We start from the raw sequence: 19477 nt of genomic DNA, 5'->3' as shown, positions 1-19477 counted from the left end.
GACAGTCACTGCAGTAAAGAGAGAGAATAGTGCAGACTGAGGCCTACTGAAGACAAAAAGCTGCAGGGTTGTCTCTCCAAGTGAGAAACTAGCCTCAGAAACTTAAGAATGCACATAAACAACCAGTGACTCACCGTCGAGGGGAGGCCAGGCAAGCAGGTTTCAGACACATTCAAAGTGCTCTACAGAGGCCAAGAAAAGCAATTAAGTTGGAATAAAATGAAACGACATGACATACAGTCACAGTACGAAGTTGTAAGTTGCCCTGAATGCAACAAAGGAAATAAAAATGCAGTAGAGAAAACACTCGATGGAAAGCAGAGAACAGCGGAGGTGTTGACGTAGATTTGAAAGCAGTCAGGGTCGGGGTGCGTTTGAGATCATCACTCACCCTGTTTGGTTCTGCCTGGAGGAACTACCAACTGACTGACTCCTACAGGACTCTGCTGGGTTTATGTTCTTCAAAGAGATCAGATATGCACTTTACTCTGAGACTACTGAGTGATTTATGAACTAGCAGCAGCACTTCTACAGTAAGTGTAAAGATTTAAGGAGTCATGTGATCAGCTCTATTGGTTCTTGTTAGAACTCTGGCAGCAGCGTTCTCTCCCGCAATTTGAGTGAGGTGATAAAATGCTGATTTAGGTATTTGTTTTTGTTGCCAAAGGCAAGCTTCAACATTTCCGCATAGAACAGAACCTGATCAGCAGGATCAGGCGAGCCACACAGAAAATGCATATTTTTACTGTGTCCTGAGGGCTAATGGTGCGTTAGTGTAGTCAAAGCTGTTGCTTGATGTTGACGGACAAATTTTGATTCCTGGCTTTTAAAACCAGGCAGTGCGGTTAGCGAATGTACCAGTCATGTTATGTTCTGATATATGTTTGGCACTTTATGGAAGACATTTGATCAAACATGCATGCATGTGAGCTGGAGGCAGAGGCAGTTGGTCAGTGCTCGGTATGACTTGAGATTGTTCCCACTGACTGAAAAAAAAGGTTTATTGTATTAGCCTTCCCACAAACTCTATATAGTGTGGTAAAAATGTACACAAAAGTTACTTACATTAAATAGTTCAGGAACAAAACATTGCTCATTTACTTGTTAAAAATGAAAAGAATGACACAAATGTTCTGAGTTAGCAATATCATTTAATCTTTCCCCCTCAGCTTAGAATCACTGTTGTACATAAGTTACACTTTGTTTTCTCAATTTCACAGGTTCATTTTTTTTCTCTCTTCAAACTTCCAGTTTGACCTCCCTCTCGTATCAAACGAAAAAAAAAAGCAGATTGTATTATACAAAAATGCAAACCAATTTTCACACAGTGAATTCTCTTACAAAGTCATAAAATGGCGTAATAATGGCTACATCCACATTGGAGGAAGATAATTCTAGACATTCCTTAATGGAGTATAATATACATATAAAAACTTCTTTTTTCTTGCTGAAATCAAACCTGTACCTTAATTTAAGAGATATTTTACAAGGGAGTAATCATATAAAATAGCCATTTGCGAATTTCCCCAGAAAGTCAGGGAATAAAATGTGAGCCTCAAACAGCAGTAACAGAGTTCAGTGGTCAAGGGTGGGAGTGAAGGGGTTCACTGGATATGTAAGTGAAGGGTAGAGGCAGCAGTTCCACTCAGAAACAAAAAACACACAGGAGATTGAAATGAACATCTTTCCTATTTACTAAATAGTAAACCACCCCATAATGTCATTGTATGTCAGTTCTGCTAAGCTAAAGGCATTGTAGGCTCATTCAGACCTGCTGGGACTCGTCAGGTCCAATCAGCGCTGTGACAGTTTTGGTTGACTCGCACTTACAGAAAGTGAGAAACATCACGTTGAATTAACACTAAACTGTCACTAATTCGTGGAATTATAACTGCAGAATCATCCCGGGAGACCAATTTGGTGTAAGTAGTTGTCAAAGAAGAACAAAGCTGCTGCTTGAGTCACTCAGATCCTCTTGTAGCTGTTGACTGCACATCAGGTCAAATGACGCATTAAAGACTGTAAGACTTGCAGGTCAGTAAATTCACTCAACTATTGTGGAAACAAAAAAGACGAGAAAGAAAAAAAAAAAACAAAAACAGCTAGGGCCACAACATTTGCTTAAGAATAAAAAATACACATTTTGCTTCAAATCTTGATAGATTTGCATTATTGCAGTTTTGTGTGAGTTTCAAAAAAGGGGGGGGGGTCTATTAGAGCCCATCCGTGTGACTCTGTCATGCCAATTAAGTGTTAATTACTATTTTTGAGATCAGCTCATGCTCCTATAAGCAGACAAGGTAAAGGAGCATTGCAAGAGGACTTAAGGCCAACCTTTCATCAGAGACTTCCTGAATATCCTCTTGGTGGCAGGGGTGGGAAAAAAAACCCAAAACTTTTCTAATACCTCAACACTATCACCCAGTACAGCACACTTTGGGGGGGGGACAAAAAAAAAAAAAAAAAAAACTTAGGGTACATTTTCTACAATACAGTCTAGCACACACAAAACGTCTCCATAAATTTTCCAAAGTTACAGAATTTTTGTCTTCTTCGGAAGCATAGTCTATAAAGAACATCTTTGTTTGAACACAAAAGATTAAGTGAACACACATCAATGCGCACAGAGGTCCTTCGTCTGGGAAAGGATAAAGTCTGTGTTGGCAACCAGTGGACAGAGAACAAATCAAACAAAAAAAAAAATAAAATTAAAAAAAAATTGCTGATTCTAAGTAGAGATCATTTAATATAAATGCTGAGCAAGTAAAATAAGAGGTGGCACATTAATAGTGCTTTAGTATATTAATGTATGTATACATACTCATATGTATAAGTGAGCTGTGTACCTAAACAATAAATGTAGCGAGGAGCAGCCAGAGGCTTGAAGTGTAGTAGGAAAATCTGAATAAAAAAAGAAAAACCCAAACTTCCACTAATACAGCGCGACAAGTTGGAAGAGATGCGCATCAAACAACCCAGATGAGCCCGTCGGACACAAAAACATTTGTGTCTTGAACCATCTTACTCATCAGTGATCGGGGATTGGTCAAACTTCTCAGGAGCCCTCGTCCGATCAAGACGAAGGCTCTGCGCTTAACCAAAACAACTTGACCCGGAGCGTCTCCTCAATCCTTCAACCGTTCAAACACAAGGACTCACTCGCTCTCAGCAGAGCTGTAAAACTGTAGCCAATCATGCTAATTGTTTACGAAAGGCAAAGCACTCCATGTTGAGCATCAGCAGTAAACAATTTACATGATAAAGAAAGAGCAATAATAGTGGTAATGGTGGTGGTGATGACGTCAAGGTGCCAAAAGAAACATGATAGAGTGAACAGAATATTGAACTTCTCACCAATAAAGATGCTTGTATGTACTCATATCCGCTATTTGCGAACAGCCATTTTTGAAGGATTGTTGTGTTTACTCCTCAGTAACCAACACGAACACCCTCAGCTGTAAATATGATTTCAAAAGCGCTGCGTAGCTAAAAACGCTACAAGTTTCCCGTCTGTGGGTACAAAAGATAAGTCCAGGTTTTGCTTGGAATCCAACCATTTCATGACAAAGGAGGACACATGTTCAACTGAGCTCTATAAAGCCTTCACTGGGTAAGCCCCACCCCCCAAATCGTAACAACGTAAAGCATGAACAAACAAACAAACATGCGCGCGCACACACACACACACACACACACACACACACACACACACACACACACACACACACACACACACACACACACACACACACACACACACAAAGGGAAGGCAACTTCATGGAAGTTAGGAGAACAAATGACAAGATAATCCCAATGGGGAGGCCTTTTGTGTGGCCAGATGAGAAGCTCTGAGGAGGGAAATCCTTATTTACCCTGACGTTAAACGGTCAAGCTTACACTCATTCACTTGACTTTTGAGGCAGAAAGACGTCCTCTCTCTCATCCTGATCATGTGCCTTCACCCCCTGACCCTAACCCCCCTCCCCAAAAAAACCCAACTATTTTTGAGCGTGCTGAGAAAAATTCCACGACATAATTGGCTAGCATCTGAACGCGGCCCTGCAGAGCACAGGCGAAAGGCATTGCGACCAAACCACATCAGGTCGCACCACAACCGAGAGAAGCACATAGTAGATTCCCTTATAGAAAACATGTGGAAAGCTCCTTATCAAAAAGACTCGTTGCAATCTTTAAAACAGAATGCTTCAATTAAATATATAATATACTGCTTTCAAGTATGAAACAAGACACATGATGTGTTCATAAAATACACTAATAAAATCATACTTCTCGTGGAAGGTGAGGACGTGCATGTGGTGCAAAAGTGATCTCTAAAACACCTTGCATCTCCATTTCAGGTGAATACTGGTGGAATACTGTGATGCCTTTTCCCTCCTCAGACCAGCCAGATCTGGGCAACCACTTTTTTTTTTACGATTCTGGGGGTGAGTACCGAGTGGCACACTAATCTGCTCCTTTATCTGTAACCGTTCATCTGCACGTATGCCAACAAATCTTATATGGGGAGAAGCAAACAAATACTTGACTATGTTTTTGTTTATTCAGGATGGAATATGCCTGTCCTTTTGGGATGAAATCACACCACTGTCAACATCACCACCATTATCTCTTCCCAATATATCTATTGTGAGCCTTGTTAATCTGTAATCCCAGTACAAGAAAGAAAAAAAAAAGAGAAAAGAAGGGAAAAATAAAAGAAAGAAATTAACACACACAAGAAATGTTATCATATGCCCTGGTTTCCAGGCAAGGAAAGTCATTAAAAAAAGCTCATTCACAGAACAAAAAGAAAGAAAATTCATATCACGGCAGATACTGCTCATCTTCTAAATAGAATGGGTGTATGTGTGCCTGTGCATGCTTTTCAATTGAGCATCTTGGGTGTGTGCGTGTGTATGTGTGTGTAAGTGTGTACTGCCTAAGAGCAGGAATGGACGACGCCATTCTTCTGCATCTCTGAACCAGTGGCACCTGGATCAGAGCACAGGCTCAACGCAGATGTCTTATTGGTCAGTGACAGCATGGACCCGCCCACTGCACTTTCTTGCAGACTGCTGGAGCCGTTTGACACCTCGCTGAATTCAGGATGGAGAGAAAAGACCCGAGTGAGAACAAGGAATGCTGGGAGGAGCTCAGGCTGATAATGAAGTACACGCATATTCATGGATTACACACATTCATGTTTGAGTATGTGTATGCTCACCCAAGAGCCAGGGAGATTTCTTCCAGCTGAGTCTTGTGCTCTGGTTGTCCATTCTCGACAGATTTGATCTTGTACTGCTGAACATCATGGGCTACTTGGTTTTCCTGGTTTGGAGAAGGCCAAAACATACTTAGTTGGTGGAAAGACCCCTGGCTATGTACTGCTTTTGTTCTTATCGCATGGATATGTGCACTTGTGCTGGTGTTAAATAGTGTCGTAAGAAGCTACACAGTAGTATAACACAACTTCCACAAGGAGAAGCTGAAGGGGCTCTAGAAGAAAACTGAATTTTCATGAATATTTTCACTGTATGCAGTTAAAATCCATAACTGAACATCTATTTTGTTGGACATCCAGCAGGATGTTCTAAAGTGTCCCCTCCTCCAGCCATCACAGGAGCTTTTAATCAATAATTACCACATTATCCCAACTTCTCTCAGCATTCATAGGGAGACTGTTACAACCCTTTTTGTTGCTCTATAGCGGCCAAACCCCCATCCCTTACCAAAGCCATCTCTCGGGTCCTCTTTCCAATCTCTCTCTCCACCTGGTGGAGCTCCAGGCTCAGCTGCTCACTAGAGACAGCTGGTGTACTTGCTCCCCCTGCTGGCCACTTGGCCTGCTGCTGCTGCTGGGCTGCTGCTGCTGCCTGGCCTGGCTGCACAGGCTGTCCTGCCATTGCGCTGGCCTCCCTCTGCAGCAGCAAAGAGTTACTGGCAGCCTGTAATAATGAGACAGGAAGTGAGGAGGATGAGTGTGCAATGTGGACATTTCTGGTAATAATGAGATGAAACAAAACGGAACATCTGTTTTTTGAGACTACTGTTGCCTGTATTTTGATATGGACTTGGCACCATGACAGCCAACGACGTTTACTCTTCACCACATCAATTATCATGTGAAATGAAAGCAAGGCTATAAATATTAAGCCATTTAAAAACACTATTATACTTATTGAAATATTTGAAAATATCAAATCTGTTGTGCTTTCCAGGCCTTAGTAGGTCCTCTTGTTAGTTAAAGACCATACACACCTCCATGCTTCGCATCTGGGTCTGCTGGTTGATCTGCTGGTTGACCTGCTGCAGCTCAATCTTTAACTGTTCTCTGTCTGGGGTTGCCATAGGTAGGCTGTGAAAGTGAAATACAATGAAAATTTAAATTACTCCTTTACAATCTGAGGCCACAAACCTTCCCTTTCACACATGTATTTCTGACATTTTTCCAAAAGCCTGATTAGTATTCTTATCGAGGAGGAACAACAAATGTGGGCCTCACCGCTCACTGAAGTGTCCCTGAGAGGAGGAGGCAGCCTGGTGGGAGGGATATGAAGCTCCACCCCATCCTCCATGGCTTCCATATGTGTATTCTGCTGTAAGCGAGGTGGTAAAATGGTTGTCAGAAATGTTTTCAATTACAAATGATGTAATGAGTAAAACAACTGACTTTCAGAAACTGTACAGGGTTACCACATTCTACTTAAATCAATAATAAGATGCTAACACACACTGAAATTTAACAGTGTTTATCAGCCATTAATAGGTTGTGGTGCACATGGTCTCTTACCAGGCATGGCCATATGCTTAGAGTTTGGGTTCTGGGGAGTGGAGGCTATGGCCTGCACAGGGCCGGTGGTCTGGTAGCCTGTCTTTGAGGTGCGGGAGATGGCACCAAAGCGTGACACAGTGGGCTGGGGGCCAAACGGGATAATGGGGTCATCGTCCTTGACTTCTGCACCCCTCCGAGGAGCTTCCAGCGATGGCTCCCTCAGATCCTTCGCCTCCACATTCTGAGGGAGAGAGAGAACGAGAGAGGCGAGGTTAGAGAAGCTTTCTTCACTTGTCACTTGATACATGTTGTTAAACAAAAATGGTTGTTTCTGTCAGTAGAAAAAAGAGAATAAAGATGTATTTGACAGGATAAAACACTTACTTGTCAGGGCTGTTTAATTACACTTGGTCAACAAACAAACATTGTCACCTATAGCCTGCACTGATTAACATCACCTCAATCGCTCAGTCATTAAGCTGGTTACATTGTTATATTCCCCTTAGAGCATCAACACTGAATCAATCAAGACAGAATCACAATGTATCATTTTTCCACCCATAATGGGAAAAAATACAGACAGGGTTACAAACAGAGTTATCCATTTGAACTCACCATCATCTCCATGGCGCCAGGAACCATAACATCTTTGGGTTTGGCATCCTTTGTGCCAATGTAGGAGCCAATGGTTTCACAAGACCAGGGAGAGTATTGCCCTGCATAGTCGGGCTCTCTGCATTTCATCATGGTTTTGGAGCTCTCTTCACCATACTGCAGACACAGAACATACACAGACAAGGTGCTGTCACTAATTCTTTCATTTATTCGCAGTCAACCAATACCTCTTTTTAAATCCTACACCACCAGTTCTTGGACACTGAATTTAAATGCATTAAATATTATAGCCTGTGTACTACATGAACCAATCTCAGAGACATAGAAATTCACATAGTGCTAACCTCTGGAGGGTAATCACTGGGGAAGGGATGAGAGAGAGTGGGGGAGGCAGCGAATGGTGGCGGGGAGATGACCTTCCTTTCCTCCAGCTGGGATAATAGCTCCTGTCGACGTCGGTGCAGATAGTCCAGGCTGGGCTGCGAACCACTATATGTTGGTCCCTGAGACACACAGAGAAATATTGCTGCTCAATTGCTGGCACTTATTTAAGAGTTTTTTTTTAAACTAGGATGGCCACACAAAGAGTTAAAAGCAAACCGATAAAATGACTCACCCTGACGTAAGCCCTCATGGGTGGGGGCTGGGCACCTTGTGGATAGTAGCCGTCTGGAGGGTATCTATCCCGGACACTGGGCTCCTGATGGTAAAGTGAGTTAGCCTGCCCTGCTGATGGTGGGGGGACGTCCAGAGGCGCAGGACTCATTCTGACCAAGCCATCCCTCTGAGATGGGTAAGGCTGTGGAGGAGGTGGTGGGCCACTGTAGGTCCCGTGACGACCTCTGTCGTGGTGTGGAGGGTGAGGGTAGGAGAAAGGTGGACCAGAGTGAGGGGCCTGGTAGGGACGCTCTGGAGGGCCGTAGCCAGGGTAGGGGTCCTGGTACGGAGGTCCTGACTCACTGGGTGGAGGAGGGTTACGCATATAATCCCGGGGAACATACTGTGGTGGTTGTTGATAAGGGTACCCTGAGAAATAAATGGCAAACTATGATTAACATCTCTTTCCTTGATGATTTCTAAACATAAAGTAAAAAAAGATATCGAGTTTTCATCAATCACACACACAAACGCACACTATGCTCTATTCAATTTACTTGTCCCATACCTGTGGAGTACTGTGGGGGCTCATACTGAGAAGCAGAAGGTGGTGGGCGAGTGTCGTAGCACATCTCAGGGAGCTGAGGCTGGGGGTAGACTGGCGAACCTCTGGCTACAACAGGCATGTGCTTGACCCCAGAGAGGTGGTCCGCTGGCATCCTTGGGTGGGCCATGGCATGAGGTGGCAGAGGCATACCGGGTTTGGGCACAGGGTCAAGGCTGCAGGAATACGTTTCACATTAAAGAAAAGATAAAAGGCAGATTGTCAATAAGCCACATCCATGTATGTCAATTAATAACAAGAGTCTGCAGGCTTCCACTTCAAGAATATTACTCTATAGACCCAACAATGACATCCGCCCTCTCCTCTTCAATCAATACAGCTGGTCTCCAATTATAGAGAAATGTACAGACTTCATGGCACATGGTTGCCTCTTCTCTGGCTGCCAAATAATTAACCACACAGAGACTGTTTTACTCACACATCAGGTGGTGATCCTGGGGCGCTAGGACTCCCTCCATCCATCTTCATGGGTTTACGCAACAGTTCATATGGGACTGTGTCAGTGCCACGGGCAATAAGCTGGGGCAAAGAGGGTCCACCACTGCCATTGGTGAGGGGCGAAGGCTTCCGGGTCACTGCTACATCAAGAGGAAGGCCGTCATCTGGCATGAGCCCTCCTGAGCCTGGGAGGCGAGCTGCAAGACGCTTATTCATCTTACGATACCTGACAAATGTACGCACAGAGTTAAATGTGTAAGACAGTGCTGTGAAAATGGCTTCATTTCAACTGTAATATCTAATATTAAAAAAGCAAACACTGCTGCATGTTGATATTGTCAAGACTCACTTCTCCAGTTCTTCCTGAGAGTGAGCAAAGGTGCAGCTGGCTCCGCGAGGACAGCCTCCCTTCTGCTTCATGTCACGACACATGTATGTCTTGTACTTGCTGTGCTGAGGAGGCTAAAAGACAAGCGGCAAGTTTTAATGAAATAGATACAACAGGGCCCTACAAAATTTGATTCTTTCCCAAATTTCTATTTGAATATTTTTGAATTCTGTGAATTCTACACTTCAAGCACATTTTCACATAAGGTGATGAATAAAACACAACACTACACTATTTTTTAATCAAATGCATCATCTGCAGGATGGGTCCAGTTCTTTCTGTGGTCCAATGGATAGACTGACCTGTTGAGGATCAGCTCCTTTCTTGCTGTGGTTCTGGATGAAGTCCACCAGGCCATGCACAACTGTTTTCACTGCTACCAACCCTTTCTCAAGCTGCTCCCATGTGGGAGGGGGAGCATCTGGGGGGGAAACAAATGGAAGTATGAGAAAAACAGACTTTTATCTAAATATTTTAAACGATGGTACTTATTTGTCTCTGAGGTTAAGTGTGTGTGAGTTGTTTCCCAGAAGATCACCACTGACAGCACAAAGTACCAGCACAAACAGCAAACAGCTTCCACCACTGGGAGATTGCAGGTCAGGGTGGTCAGGTACTAAATAATATGGTAATTCTGAAGTTGAAATTAATGAAATGCCTTGGCTCTAAAGCCCCTTAGCTGGTTGGCCATTCGAGTGAATGAGTCAACTTTTGTAAATTTAGTGTTTGAATTCATACATGGTGGTCAAACACAACATTTGAGAGTCACAAGCTAACTTCTGATTAAGAAAGCATATAAATGCCCCATTTTCAATAAAGGCACACTTCAAAGCTACATTTCCATGCAGTCTTTTGGAAGACATTTTCAGATATTTGTTCCACCAAACAAATCTTATATATAGTAAACTATTTGTTGAGGGTCAGTTTAACTGTGATGCAACAGCAAGGCTCTGGGCAAGACTGCTTGCTTTAAGCCAATTTAGAAGACAATATATACTAGAATAATAGGAAAGACGTTAGACAGACAGTTGAGAAGACGCAATGGTTACTGTGTGACATTGCATTCTTACGTCTATACAACACCAAGATTCCTGAAGTTGTTTCTTACCAGGACTGGGATCAATGTTGGCCAGTAGTTCGAGGTGGGGCCGCAACCTGTTGAGGTTGGCTGGATCTCCTGTCCTCTGCAGCGCAATCGTCAGCTCTTGAACACTCTGAGCAAAAGACGCTGGGGTCTGCAGCTATGCCAGAAGCAGAAAAACAAATCAACACTTTGGTAGGTTTGTGGCAGACAGGATGTCTTAAGTGGGAACACACAAATCTTGTATGAAACATGCTAGTGACAGAAGAAAAAACATGATTTCTCTCACACACCTTATCTATGATGGACTGCATGTGTGACTTGTGAGATTGATCTCCATATAACAGAGAAGACCACTGGTCAGGTGCGATGCGCAGCCCACCCTCCATGGCAATCTGAACAATCTGAGAGTCATGCTCACGCCGCAGAGCCTCGTATGTACGGAACTCCTCCTTCAGCTGCATCAAGGATGAGTCTTCATCACGTTTGGTCACCTAGGTAGCCCGATAGTATAGGATAAGAAGTGTTAGATAAGTATAAATTATAGTCAGGGTTGGTCTAATATTGAGGCAATGGGCCTCCATATAATGGCCCCAAAAGACGTACATTATTTAATAAAATGTTCTTCTGCTTCTCAGTCAGTGACATACCTTGAAGCAGGAGGCCCTGTAGAGGAGCTGCACCACATGGCCTATGCTAGTCTTAGAGGCCTGCGGGAAGCGTGGCTCAAGCCTCTGGACTACAAAAAGGACCAACACCTTCCTGGACAGAGCAGAGCCATCCTCTAGGGCGAGCAGGACCAACTTTAGAGCTTCCTCCTGCATGGCTGGGGGAGGAAAAACAAACATAAAAACAAGGACAGTGATAGTTGACAGCCAAAAGCCAACTCCTGCAGAGGTTATATGGACATTGAATACTGGAATGGAAAAAGAGATTAATAAAAAGTATGAGAACATTACGGGCAATACTGTAAATCAATGAACAGGACTCCTTTATTGCAATATTGGATTATTTGTACAGATGATTGGAATATTGGATATTTATATGATATTAGCATCACTGTGACGAAGCACTTTGATTTATCTGGTATTTGATCCACAGCATTAGACAAAGACAAACGGTCCTGCCTGAGCTTTTTAGCCATTAATTAATCTTAAATTGTGACAGAAAATTATCACCCCACCTGATGGTTACCAATAACTGCCATGTTTTCCTCACAGAGAAGCGTATGTGTATTTTAACTGAGAAACTGACACACAAATCAAAAAAAGATGCAATGAGGGGAAACAACCTACCCGGACCGAGAAACTGACATCCTCGAGCACGGACAGCGGCCCACAGATTGGAAGAGAGCTGCTGTGGATTCTGGTGCTGCAAGATGAGCTCAGTGACGGTTCGCTCACCCAGAGAGCGGGCTGCTCTCATGGCTCTAACGCGGCCCTCCTCCTCCACTAGCTGGCAGTGGACCAGCGTTACCAGTTTCCTCTGCATGGGTCGACTCAGCATGCTCTGGGCTGTGCTGCTCAGACCCACACCTGGTGAGAGATTAGACAAGGCAGCTGGTAAACCAAGAGAATCTACACTCTGCAATACATCCAACCTTCATGAAGGCTATAATATGTAAATAATTTTAGAGAGCTGCTGATCCAACTTTGTGATCATGTTGGAGGATGTAATTTGTGGCGCTGTGAACTCTACTGCATTACAGAAAGACGCATTTCTGTTGTTTAGCCTCCCCTCATTGATACAAATAGAGAGGACAAATCAATAGCATGTCAGTAGAATTCAATAGCACAGCACAGCACCACAAAATGCAGCAACCAAATTACAATTATGTGGAATCGACACATCTCTGAAGCAGGATTTAGGCCTTTTGTGTACACACTGCTATTAAAATGAAATGTCACGACTAAGCATGACATCACCAAAAAAGTCGACATTGTGCAAAACGTAAATAAAACCAGAACGCAATCATTTGCAAACAAACTGTGTTTACTGTCGTGTTCCCGAGTCCATGTAGTAATATCCTTTAGACAATCATGTTTCACAAAGTGGTGAACCTTGCCCCATCCTTGCTTGTGAACAACTGAGCCTTTAAAGGATGTCCTTTTCATATCTAAACAGGCATTTTGGAGCACTCCACAACTTTCCCAGTCTTTTGTTGCCCCCCATCCCACCTTGTTTGAAATGTGGTGCTGGCAACAAATTCCGAATAAGCATATATTTAAAAAAAAGTTGATGAGTTAAAGTATTAGATATATTGTCTTTGTAGTGTTTTCAATTGAGTATATGTCAAAAAGAATTAGCAAATTATCACATTCTGTTTTCATTTATGTTTTAGTAGCAAGGAGTAAGTGGATAGATGGCTATCAGTCATTACAGACCAACCAACAGCATCACTACCTCATTTTGGCATCGTGTAACTATACATCTATGAATACATCTTTTCGGTTAATGTTCCTCTATTATACTTTTGACTACTCTTGTGTTGTTTTTAAAGGGTTTGACGTGAAGGATGTTTGTTTACTATGAATGAACGATCAATGTCATGCACTCATTAACTGCTCGTGTCTTAAGGTCACCATCCAAGGAAAATAATTTGGATTCCAGACATTAAACACTCTATGGCAGAACTGCTCTGAAGTACTGGGGTGAGACACAGAGAAATAATGCAAACTGTAAAATGAAGGCAAATATGTTGAGTGGGGATGAAAACGATTATTTGATTATTTTTCAATTATCATTAAGAATCTGATTGACCAAGTATGCAATCAGCGACAATTGGCGCATTTCCATTACACAGTTCCAGCTCTACTCAACTTGGTTCTACTCTACTCTACTTGGTTTGGTTGAGTTTCCATTACAATTGAGTACTTCATAGTACCTCCTCAACGTAGGCGGGGTCGTCATACCACGGCTGCGCGAAACTGCAATGACGTCAATTTGTATGCGACGCAAAAAGAGCTGACAAACAATGGAGGACATCGAGGTGATGTTATATTCTTTCATCTGCCACCAAACCCAGAAAAGTCTGGACCTCGTCGACAGACCACGGTGATACTTTACAAGCAGCCATTTCCCTCGAGTGAGAATAAAGAATAAAGTCAGCGGTTGCTGTTGCCCGGCGTTACAATGGAGGGGGCGGGATTGTTTTTCCGGTGTTGGACGTTGCAGACCAGTGACGACACTCTCTGGCCAATCAGTGGCCAACAGGCTGTTAACGTCACACATATAGTATCGCTTCTACTCGCTTGGAACCTCGCCAGAGCAGGTACTGAAAATAGTACCGGGTACCAGGTACTATCCCTAATGGAAACACAAAACAACCGAGTAGAGTAGAGTCGAGTCGAGTCGAGTCGAGCTGTGCTAGTGAAAATGTGGCAAATGAGAAAAGCTGGTGCAGCATTACTAATACACCCCCAAGACACTGTTAGTGATTACATACTTGGTCAATCAGATTCTTAATGATAATTGAAAAATAATCAAATGATTATTTGCTGATTATTAGTTAAACAGCAGCTGTTTTCAACAGACAGACTTGCTGAATTTCCACATGTGATTGATATAAGTCTTTGACATGGACATGGCAAAAGCGTTTTTTCCAGACAGAAGGTAAAACATGGGGAAAAGCGATAATATTAAAGACATGTTGGAGGCAACTTTCAACAGGGAACTCCATTGAAAAACTGCACACACGACACACGACTAGCACCTGACTACAGAGATATGCTCATGGTAAAAAGACTTGAGACTGTTGTCAGAAGATCAAGATACTGATCTATTGATGGGCCCGGCTTTGTTTCAAGCATCCTGCATGTCTCACCTAATTACGGTTGTCTAATAAATCCTGTAGGTTAAACAGAATTACTATTGCAATTGTTTTTGTTGAATTATGACGGGTGGAGTGGGAGAACCAGCAGCAATTCCAAGTGAATGCATTATTATTTTTTTTATTGAATTTGATTCAAATAATTTCCTTTTGTTGAAATAAATGCTGACAGAAACACTGAATTTCCTCAAGCTATGCAGAGGAAGAGTCCATTTCAGCTCTTTCAAGAAGAAGTACACTTTGTGACAGAAATTTTAAGCTAATCAATTATTAATCATTCATTAATAATTTCTACCAATCAGTCAATCATATTTAATTGTTAAGCACTAACATGTCTGACGATTAAGGAATTGCTTAAAATGTGTACCCCTTGTGTTCACACTACATTTAATGTAATTCTGTGATTGAACAAACTGGATTTAAGACACTAATGTGAGTCTTAAAGGTTTTTATTTGGTGGTCTTGTTTTCAGCTTACTTCATTATACCTGTTCCTAATGATGAATCAATATAAGGGAAACAACTGCAACATTTGAATATTCTGATTTGACAACATGGCACAATGGCATTGAAGATGAACCGCTCTGAACCATAATGACAGCCCCCTTAACCCTCTTCCTCTGAAAGATTTTAACAGTTTTAAGTAATGTCAGTGATCCAAAGAAAAACACAATAGTGTATTTCCTTAAAGCTCCACATAAACTGCATAGTGAGTTCAGACTTGTTAAATCAATTTCCTTGATTTTTGTATTATTATTATCTTTGTCAATGAAGCACACAATGATTCCATCAGTGGTTCCATCATGTAATCACAATCATTCAAACAGCCATTAACAAGAACGAGGCATGGCATATGTTTCTGTACCTTTGTTTTCTCCCCATTTCTTGTTCCAGGCGTGCCACTAACATACATAAAACGCAAACTCGTGGACCGTTTTTGAAAAGAGAACAAGGCCACGTCCATTAACAGTCACCTAGCTGCAGTATTCTCGCACCTTAAACCATGTGAATACCAATAATACTGCATACCGGACTTCCATGTCAAAAGCAACCTCCTGAGTTTGATTTAGAGGCAGCAAGAGTGTCAACAGAAAATAATAACGGTAGATCAAACAACGAAAGTGATAAGCATGTGTTTGTGTGTGTTTGTGTGCGTTAAGTACCTCGGGTGTTGCTGAGAGGTTTGAGGTAGAGGGCCAGCTCCTCCACACACTGCCTGGCCTCCTCATAATGCTGCGAGTCCTCTGGACTGGTAATCAAGGCAACAGGCTGAGCCTTAGGAACCTGCCACAGAATACACAGGGGGATATAATTAGGACAACCAACAGCAATAGCTTTTAGTACAATTATGACTCTACAATGGTGCCATGTGTGTACAAAGTCATCATTATCTTTTTGTCATTTAATTTGCTGGCTAAAACAGCTGAGTGTACCAAAGTATATCAAAATACCTCTGAGTGTGAGGGTTTGTGCATCTATGCAAGAACGTTTTTGCAGACAAGAAAAAATAAAATTGCATGATAAAATGTATAAAGCTAGAAGAATATTGTTTGCATTGCGAACATTTACAAACCCTTAGCAGCTCATACTACCTACAATCTTGAAAAAAAATCCTGAACAGAACAGTAAATGCAATCTGCATTTATACTGATCTATCGACTATAATGAACTGTCATTCAACTTCCCTGTGTCCTAAGAAGCTCTTTTGTTTGAGAACAACTTGTCTTGTTTGGCTTGTTGAACTGCAACTACGCCAGTTGACATTGCTAATAACGACAATTTGAAATAAAGCCAAGACACCAGAGGAGCTTTTCTCATTAGGTTTGTATTTTCATGCTCAAGCTATACCAGTATAAACAGCCACCTGTTTCAAGTGAAGCTATCAAAACCAGAAGAGCACTCGGAGAGTGAAAACCAGGCCAATAGTCCACGTTTCTATGATATGTAAATCTGCAAGCACAACCACTACATATGTCTGAATATACATCCACAACTATTAGAATGTCACATTTGGATGTGGGTTAGAGTATAATTAGTTGGATGATATGTATGTATATATGTTTCCGCAGTCACACCTTAGTTTGACAAAAAACGTTGTTACAATTGTGACAATACTACATGTGTAGACTGCCCTAGAGGATTATTGGCACCCGTAAATGCGGACTGTGATATGGAGTCATAGTAATTCTACAATTGTACAGTACATGTTTTGTCACTACTGAACTGGCCCATGCTAGACCTAGAAAGTTTCATGAAAATCAGTCCAAAGTTTTTACATAATCCTGGTGACAAACAGACATGACCTCCTTGGCAAAGTTAATGACTCTGCCATCTTCACTTTTTGCTTTGATACCAATGAAACCAACCAGCAGATCTGGGGTATTTCATATAATAAATTATTTTCATGAACCACAATGATGCAGAACTAACATGACTTAATTTCTATCAGGTATATTCAATTGATCTGACATTGTACCCTTCTAACCTGTATGAGCAGAGATATGCAAAGCACTCAGCTAAGACACATCATAGCCATGACTATATCAGATACTCAACAAGCTCATAATCGATACCCTGACATTATCCATTAAATTGTGTATACCTGGAAACTTGGCCAACAAAGCCAAAACACCATTAGCTGTGCCTCTACCTGTCAGTCAAACACCACCTCAAGGAATTAGGGCTTTAAAGCTTGTGCCTACACCACCAACGGTGTATGGGTGTACCAACGGAGTTAAAGCCATTGCCCAATGACTGGAGTGTGACTCAGAAAGGAATCTCCAAGCTATGTGCATCAGGCAATAGCCTGCCCTTAACACTCTAATAAAGTATATAAACAGTAATTACAGAAAACATCATTCCATCAAGCTATGAATGGTATCTTAAGACGTTGCACTGCTCAAACACACCAGTGAGCTGTCAACCTAGCACGGACAAGGGCTGTTGTCAACAAATAAAAGTGTACAAAATACATAAAGACACAAGTCTTACCTGGCCTCCCACCAGCTGTAACAGGGCTGTGTTGACAGGTAGCTGCTCGATGTCTGTGCTGATGGCTGTCTGGTCAAAGGGACAGGCCTTACGGTGCAACTTATTCAGGCACATCTTGCAGACAGTGTGTCCACAGCCCAAGCTGATGGGCCTGCGAACAGTCTCCTCAAATGTCTGTGTGCAGATCGGGCACAGCAGGAACTCTGTCCATTGTGGTGCTTGCACTGGCATGATTATATATTGATGGAACAAGTGTGTGTAAATGTATGTAAGCTTTAACACAGAAAAAATAATCAAATAAAATATATATATAATATATGGAAGATTCCACTGGAATCAAGAATTTTTCTTCCGAACTCAATCGTTCTTAAATGTTCTCACACATTGTGGATTTTGGATCACATCGCGTGATGAATACTGAAAAAGAGAAAGACAAACTTAATTAATATTGTGCAAACATTCGTTGATTTGAATTTTACAGCAAAATATAGCATTACAGAGCCTATTAGCTTATATTATAATAGCACATAAGTGATTTTAAAAAACATTGCTGTGTGTTAGTGCAGCTGCAGTTGAGAAACGCATTTAAGGCAGTGGGATGAGAAAGTAGATTTCTCGTGGGGCTACTGATACTTTTCGACATTCAAAATCAAAAATGTGTCATCTGAAGTCAATTTGGTTTTGACTACAGGCCGGTACACGTTGTTCGGTCGTAACACAAAACAAAATACAAAAAGATATCAGATGTAACACAGCACATATTTATAAGACAGAAAAGAAAAAAGCGACGGTGAGGGATCAAAACAACTGCTGTGTGGCCTACTTAGAAGAGCTAGTTACCACTGTGAGTATGGACAAAGGGTCCTGAAGAGGCTAACAACCAAGTCCCACTGCGCTATCTAACTTGTCATGAAGCTAATATTTCTCTATACATTAGGCCAGCTACAAGCATTGGTTTTATTTTAGGTCAACGGGTTTGCTACCGTGGCTATAACGTTAATAATTTTGATGTTTGATAATACGCCTGTTAATATTTACTTGATATTAACCGATACGTTAGCAAGCTAATTGTGGGTAACGTTAGCTTACTTTTAGCAAGCTAAGCTATGGGTGGCTAGTTTGCTAGGTTTGCTACCGAGTAAACGTCGTCTGATTAAAAAAACTATTTACTTAACAATCGAAAACCAATCATGAGTTGGTCATGATACAGTCATTATTCTGCATCTAGCTGTGATTTAGGATCCATAACACTACCAAGAACATTAGTTACCATATCGTGTGCTGGTCAAGGAAACGATAGCTACAGAAGAAACACAGTGACACTGGAGAATGGAGCCATTTGACTCTCAACGGCGAGATTATGTAACGCTAGCATCGGAAACTACCCAGCTACCCAACTGCCTTGAAAATGTGTTTATTTTAACCAGACGTACAGATTTACTCATAGTCAAAATGTTCAGACTCATAATATGATCGTATTTTGGTCATATTTTACAGACGCGGCTCATTCTTGTTGTCGGACTGAGCACAGAGAGCTAGCAGTCCAGAGAACAAACCTTAACGTTACTCCTCCCTCTACTAGCCGCTAGCTTGTTAGCTAGCTAGCTACCTTTCGTGTTAGCAACAACTAACCATAGCTATGCGTCATTAATGTGACTTAAACGAAACATGCAACTTCTACTCTTAGTTTCCATCAAAACAAAGACATAGTTATTGTCGGTGCTACTCACTCATTCCAAAAGACTTGGAAGATTTTCATCTTTCTTCAGGAAATTGTTGCGATATTTTCTTGCCATGTCGACTGTGCAGCTTAGCTGCTCCCGAGGTTTGGGGAGGGTGTCAACTCGACAACAGACTCGCTAGCCGGTTACAGCTAGCTGGGCAAGATGTGTGCGTGTGTGTGTGTGTGTGTGTGTGTGTGTGTGTGTGTGTGTGTGTGTGTGTGTGTGTGTGTGTGCTAATGGTGCCCTCTACTGGTAAAGAAGCGCATGCACAGTCACATAACACAAAACTGAACAGCATCTGCCAGAGTCTGGTCACATCTGGGGATTGTGACAACTGGTAAGCAGAACATTGTCCCAATTAGGCTGACTGTGCAGTGTGCGCGACCGCACACGTGTGTGTGTGTGTGTGTGTGTGTGT

The 19477-nt window shown here is 42.0% G+C and overlaps 1 protein-coding gene across 2 annotated transcripts; it reads right to left on the bottom strand.

The window, feature by feature from the left end:
- Positions 1 to 1139: 1139 nt before the first annotated feature.
- rc3h1b (ring finger and CCCH-type domains 1b) lies at positions 1140 to 19184 on the bottom strand. Of its 2 annotated transcripts, none has more exons than XM_070973519.1 (20): positions 19066 to 19184; positions 17336 to 17752; positions 15508 to 15628; positions 11812 to 12051; positions 11167 to 11342; positions 10810 to 11010; positions 10544 to 10676; positions 9738 to 9856; positions 9397 to 9509; positions 9028 to 9273; positions 8553 to 8764; positions 8004 to 8413; positions 7732 to 7890; positions 7388 to 7543; positions 6791 to 7013; positions 6503 to 6596; positions 6259 to 6355; positions 5730 to 5945; positions 5225 to 5328; positions 1140 to 5096 (listed from the first exon to the last, which is right to left on the bottom strand). In XM_070973519.1, the coding sequence occupies exons 2-20, from the start codon at positions 17564 to 17566 to the stop codon at positions 4940 to 4942; spliced, it is 3408 nt and encodes a 1135-aa protein (XP_070829620.1). In that variant the 5' UTR covers positions 17567 to 17752; positions 19066 to 19184; the 3' UTR covers positions 1140 to 4939. The 2 variants fall into 2 exon arrangements, with proteins under 2 accessions (XP_070829620.1, XP_070829621.1); XM_070973520.1 differs by having other exon boundaries at positions 6503 to 6593.
- Positions 19185 to 19477: the final 293 nt, after the last annotated feature.

The sequence above is a fragment of the Chaetodon trifascialis genome, chromosome 11, assembly GCF_039877785.1.
Source record: "Chaetodon trifascialis isolate fChaTrf1 chromosome 11, fChaTrf1.hap1, whole genome shotgun sequence".
NCBI classification, from domain to species: Eukaryota; Metazoa; Chordata; class Actinopteri; order Chaetodontiformes; family Chaetodontidae; genus Chaetodon; species Chaetodon trifascialis.
This window is presented reverse-complemented; position numbering and strand designations above follow the sequence as displayed.

Excerpts from the sequence above, each read along its gene's own strand:
- rc3h1b (XM_070973519.1), bottom strand. The coding sequence starts at position 17,566 with ATGCCAGTGCAAGCACCACAATGGACAGAGTTCCTGCTGTGCCCGATC. Across the intron at positions 6,597-6,790 it reads TAAGCATATGGCCATGCCTG|CAGAATACACATATGGAAGC; the intron begins GTAAGAGACCAT and ends CCTCGCTTACAG. Across the intron at positions 5,946-6,258 it reads CCCAGATGCGAAGCATGGAG|GCTGCCAGTAACTCTTTGCT; the intron begins GTGTGTATGGTC and ends TCATTATTACAG.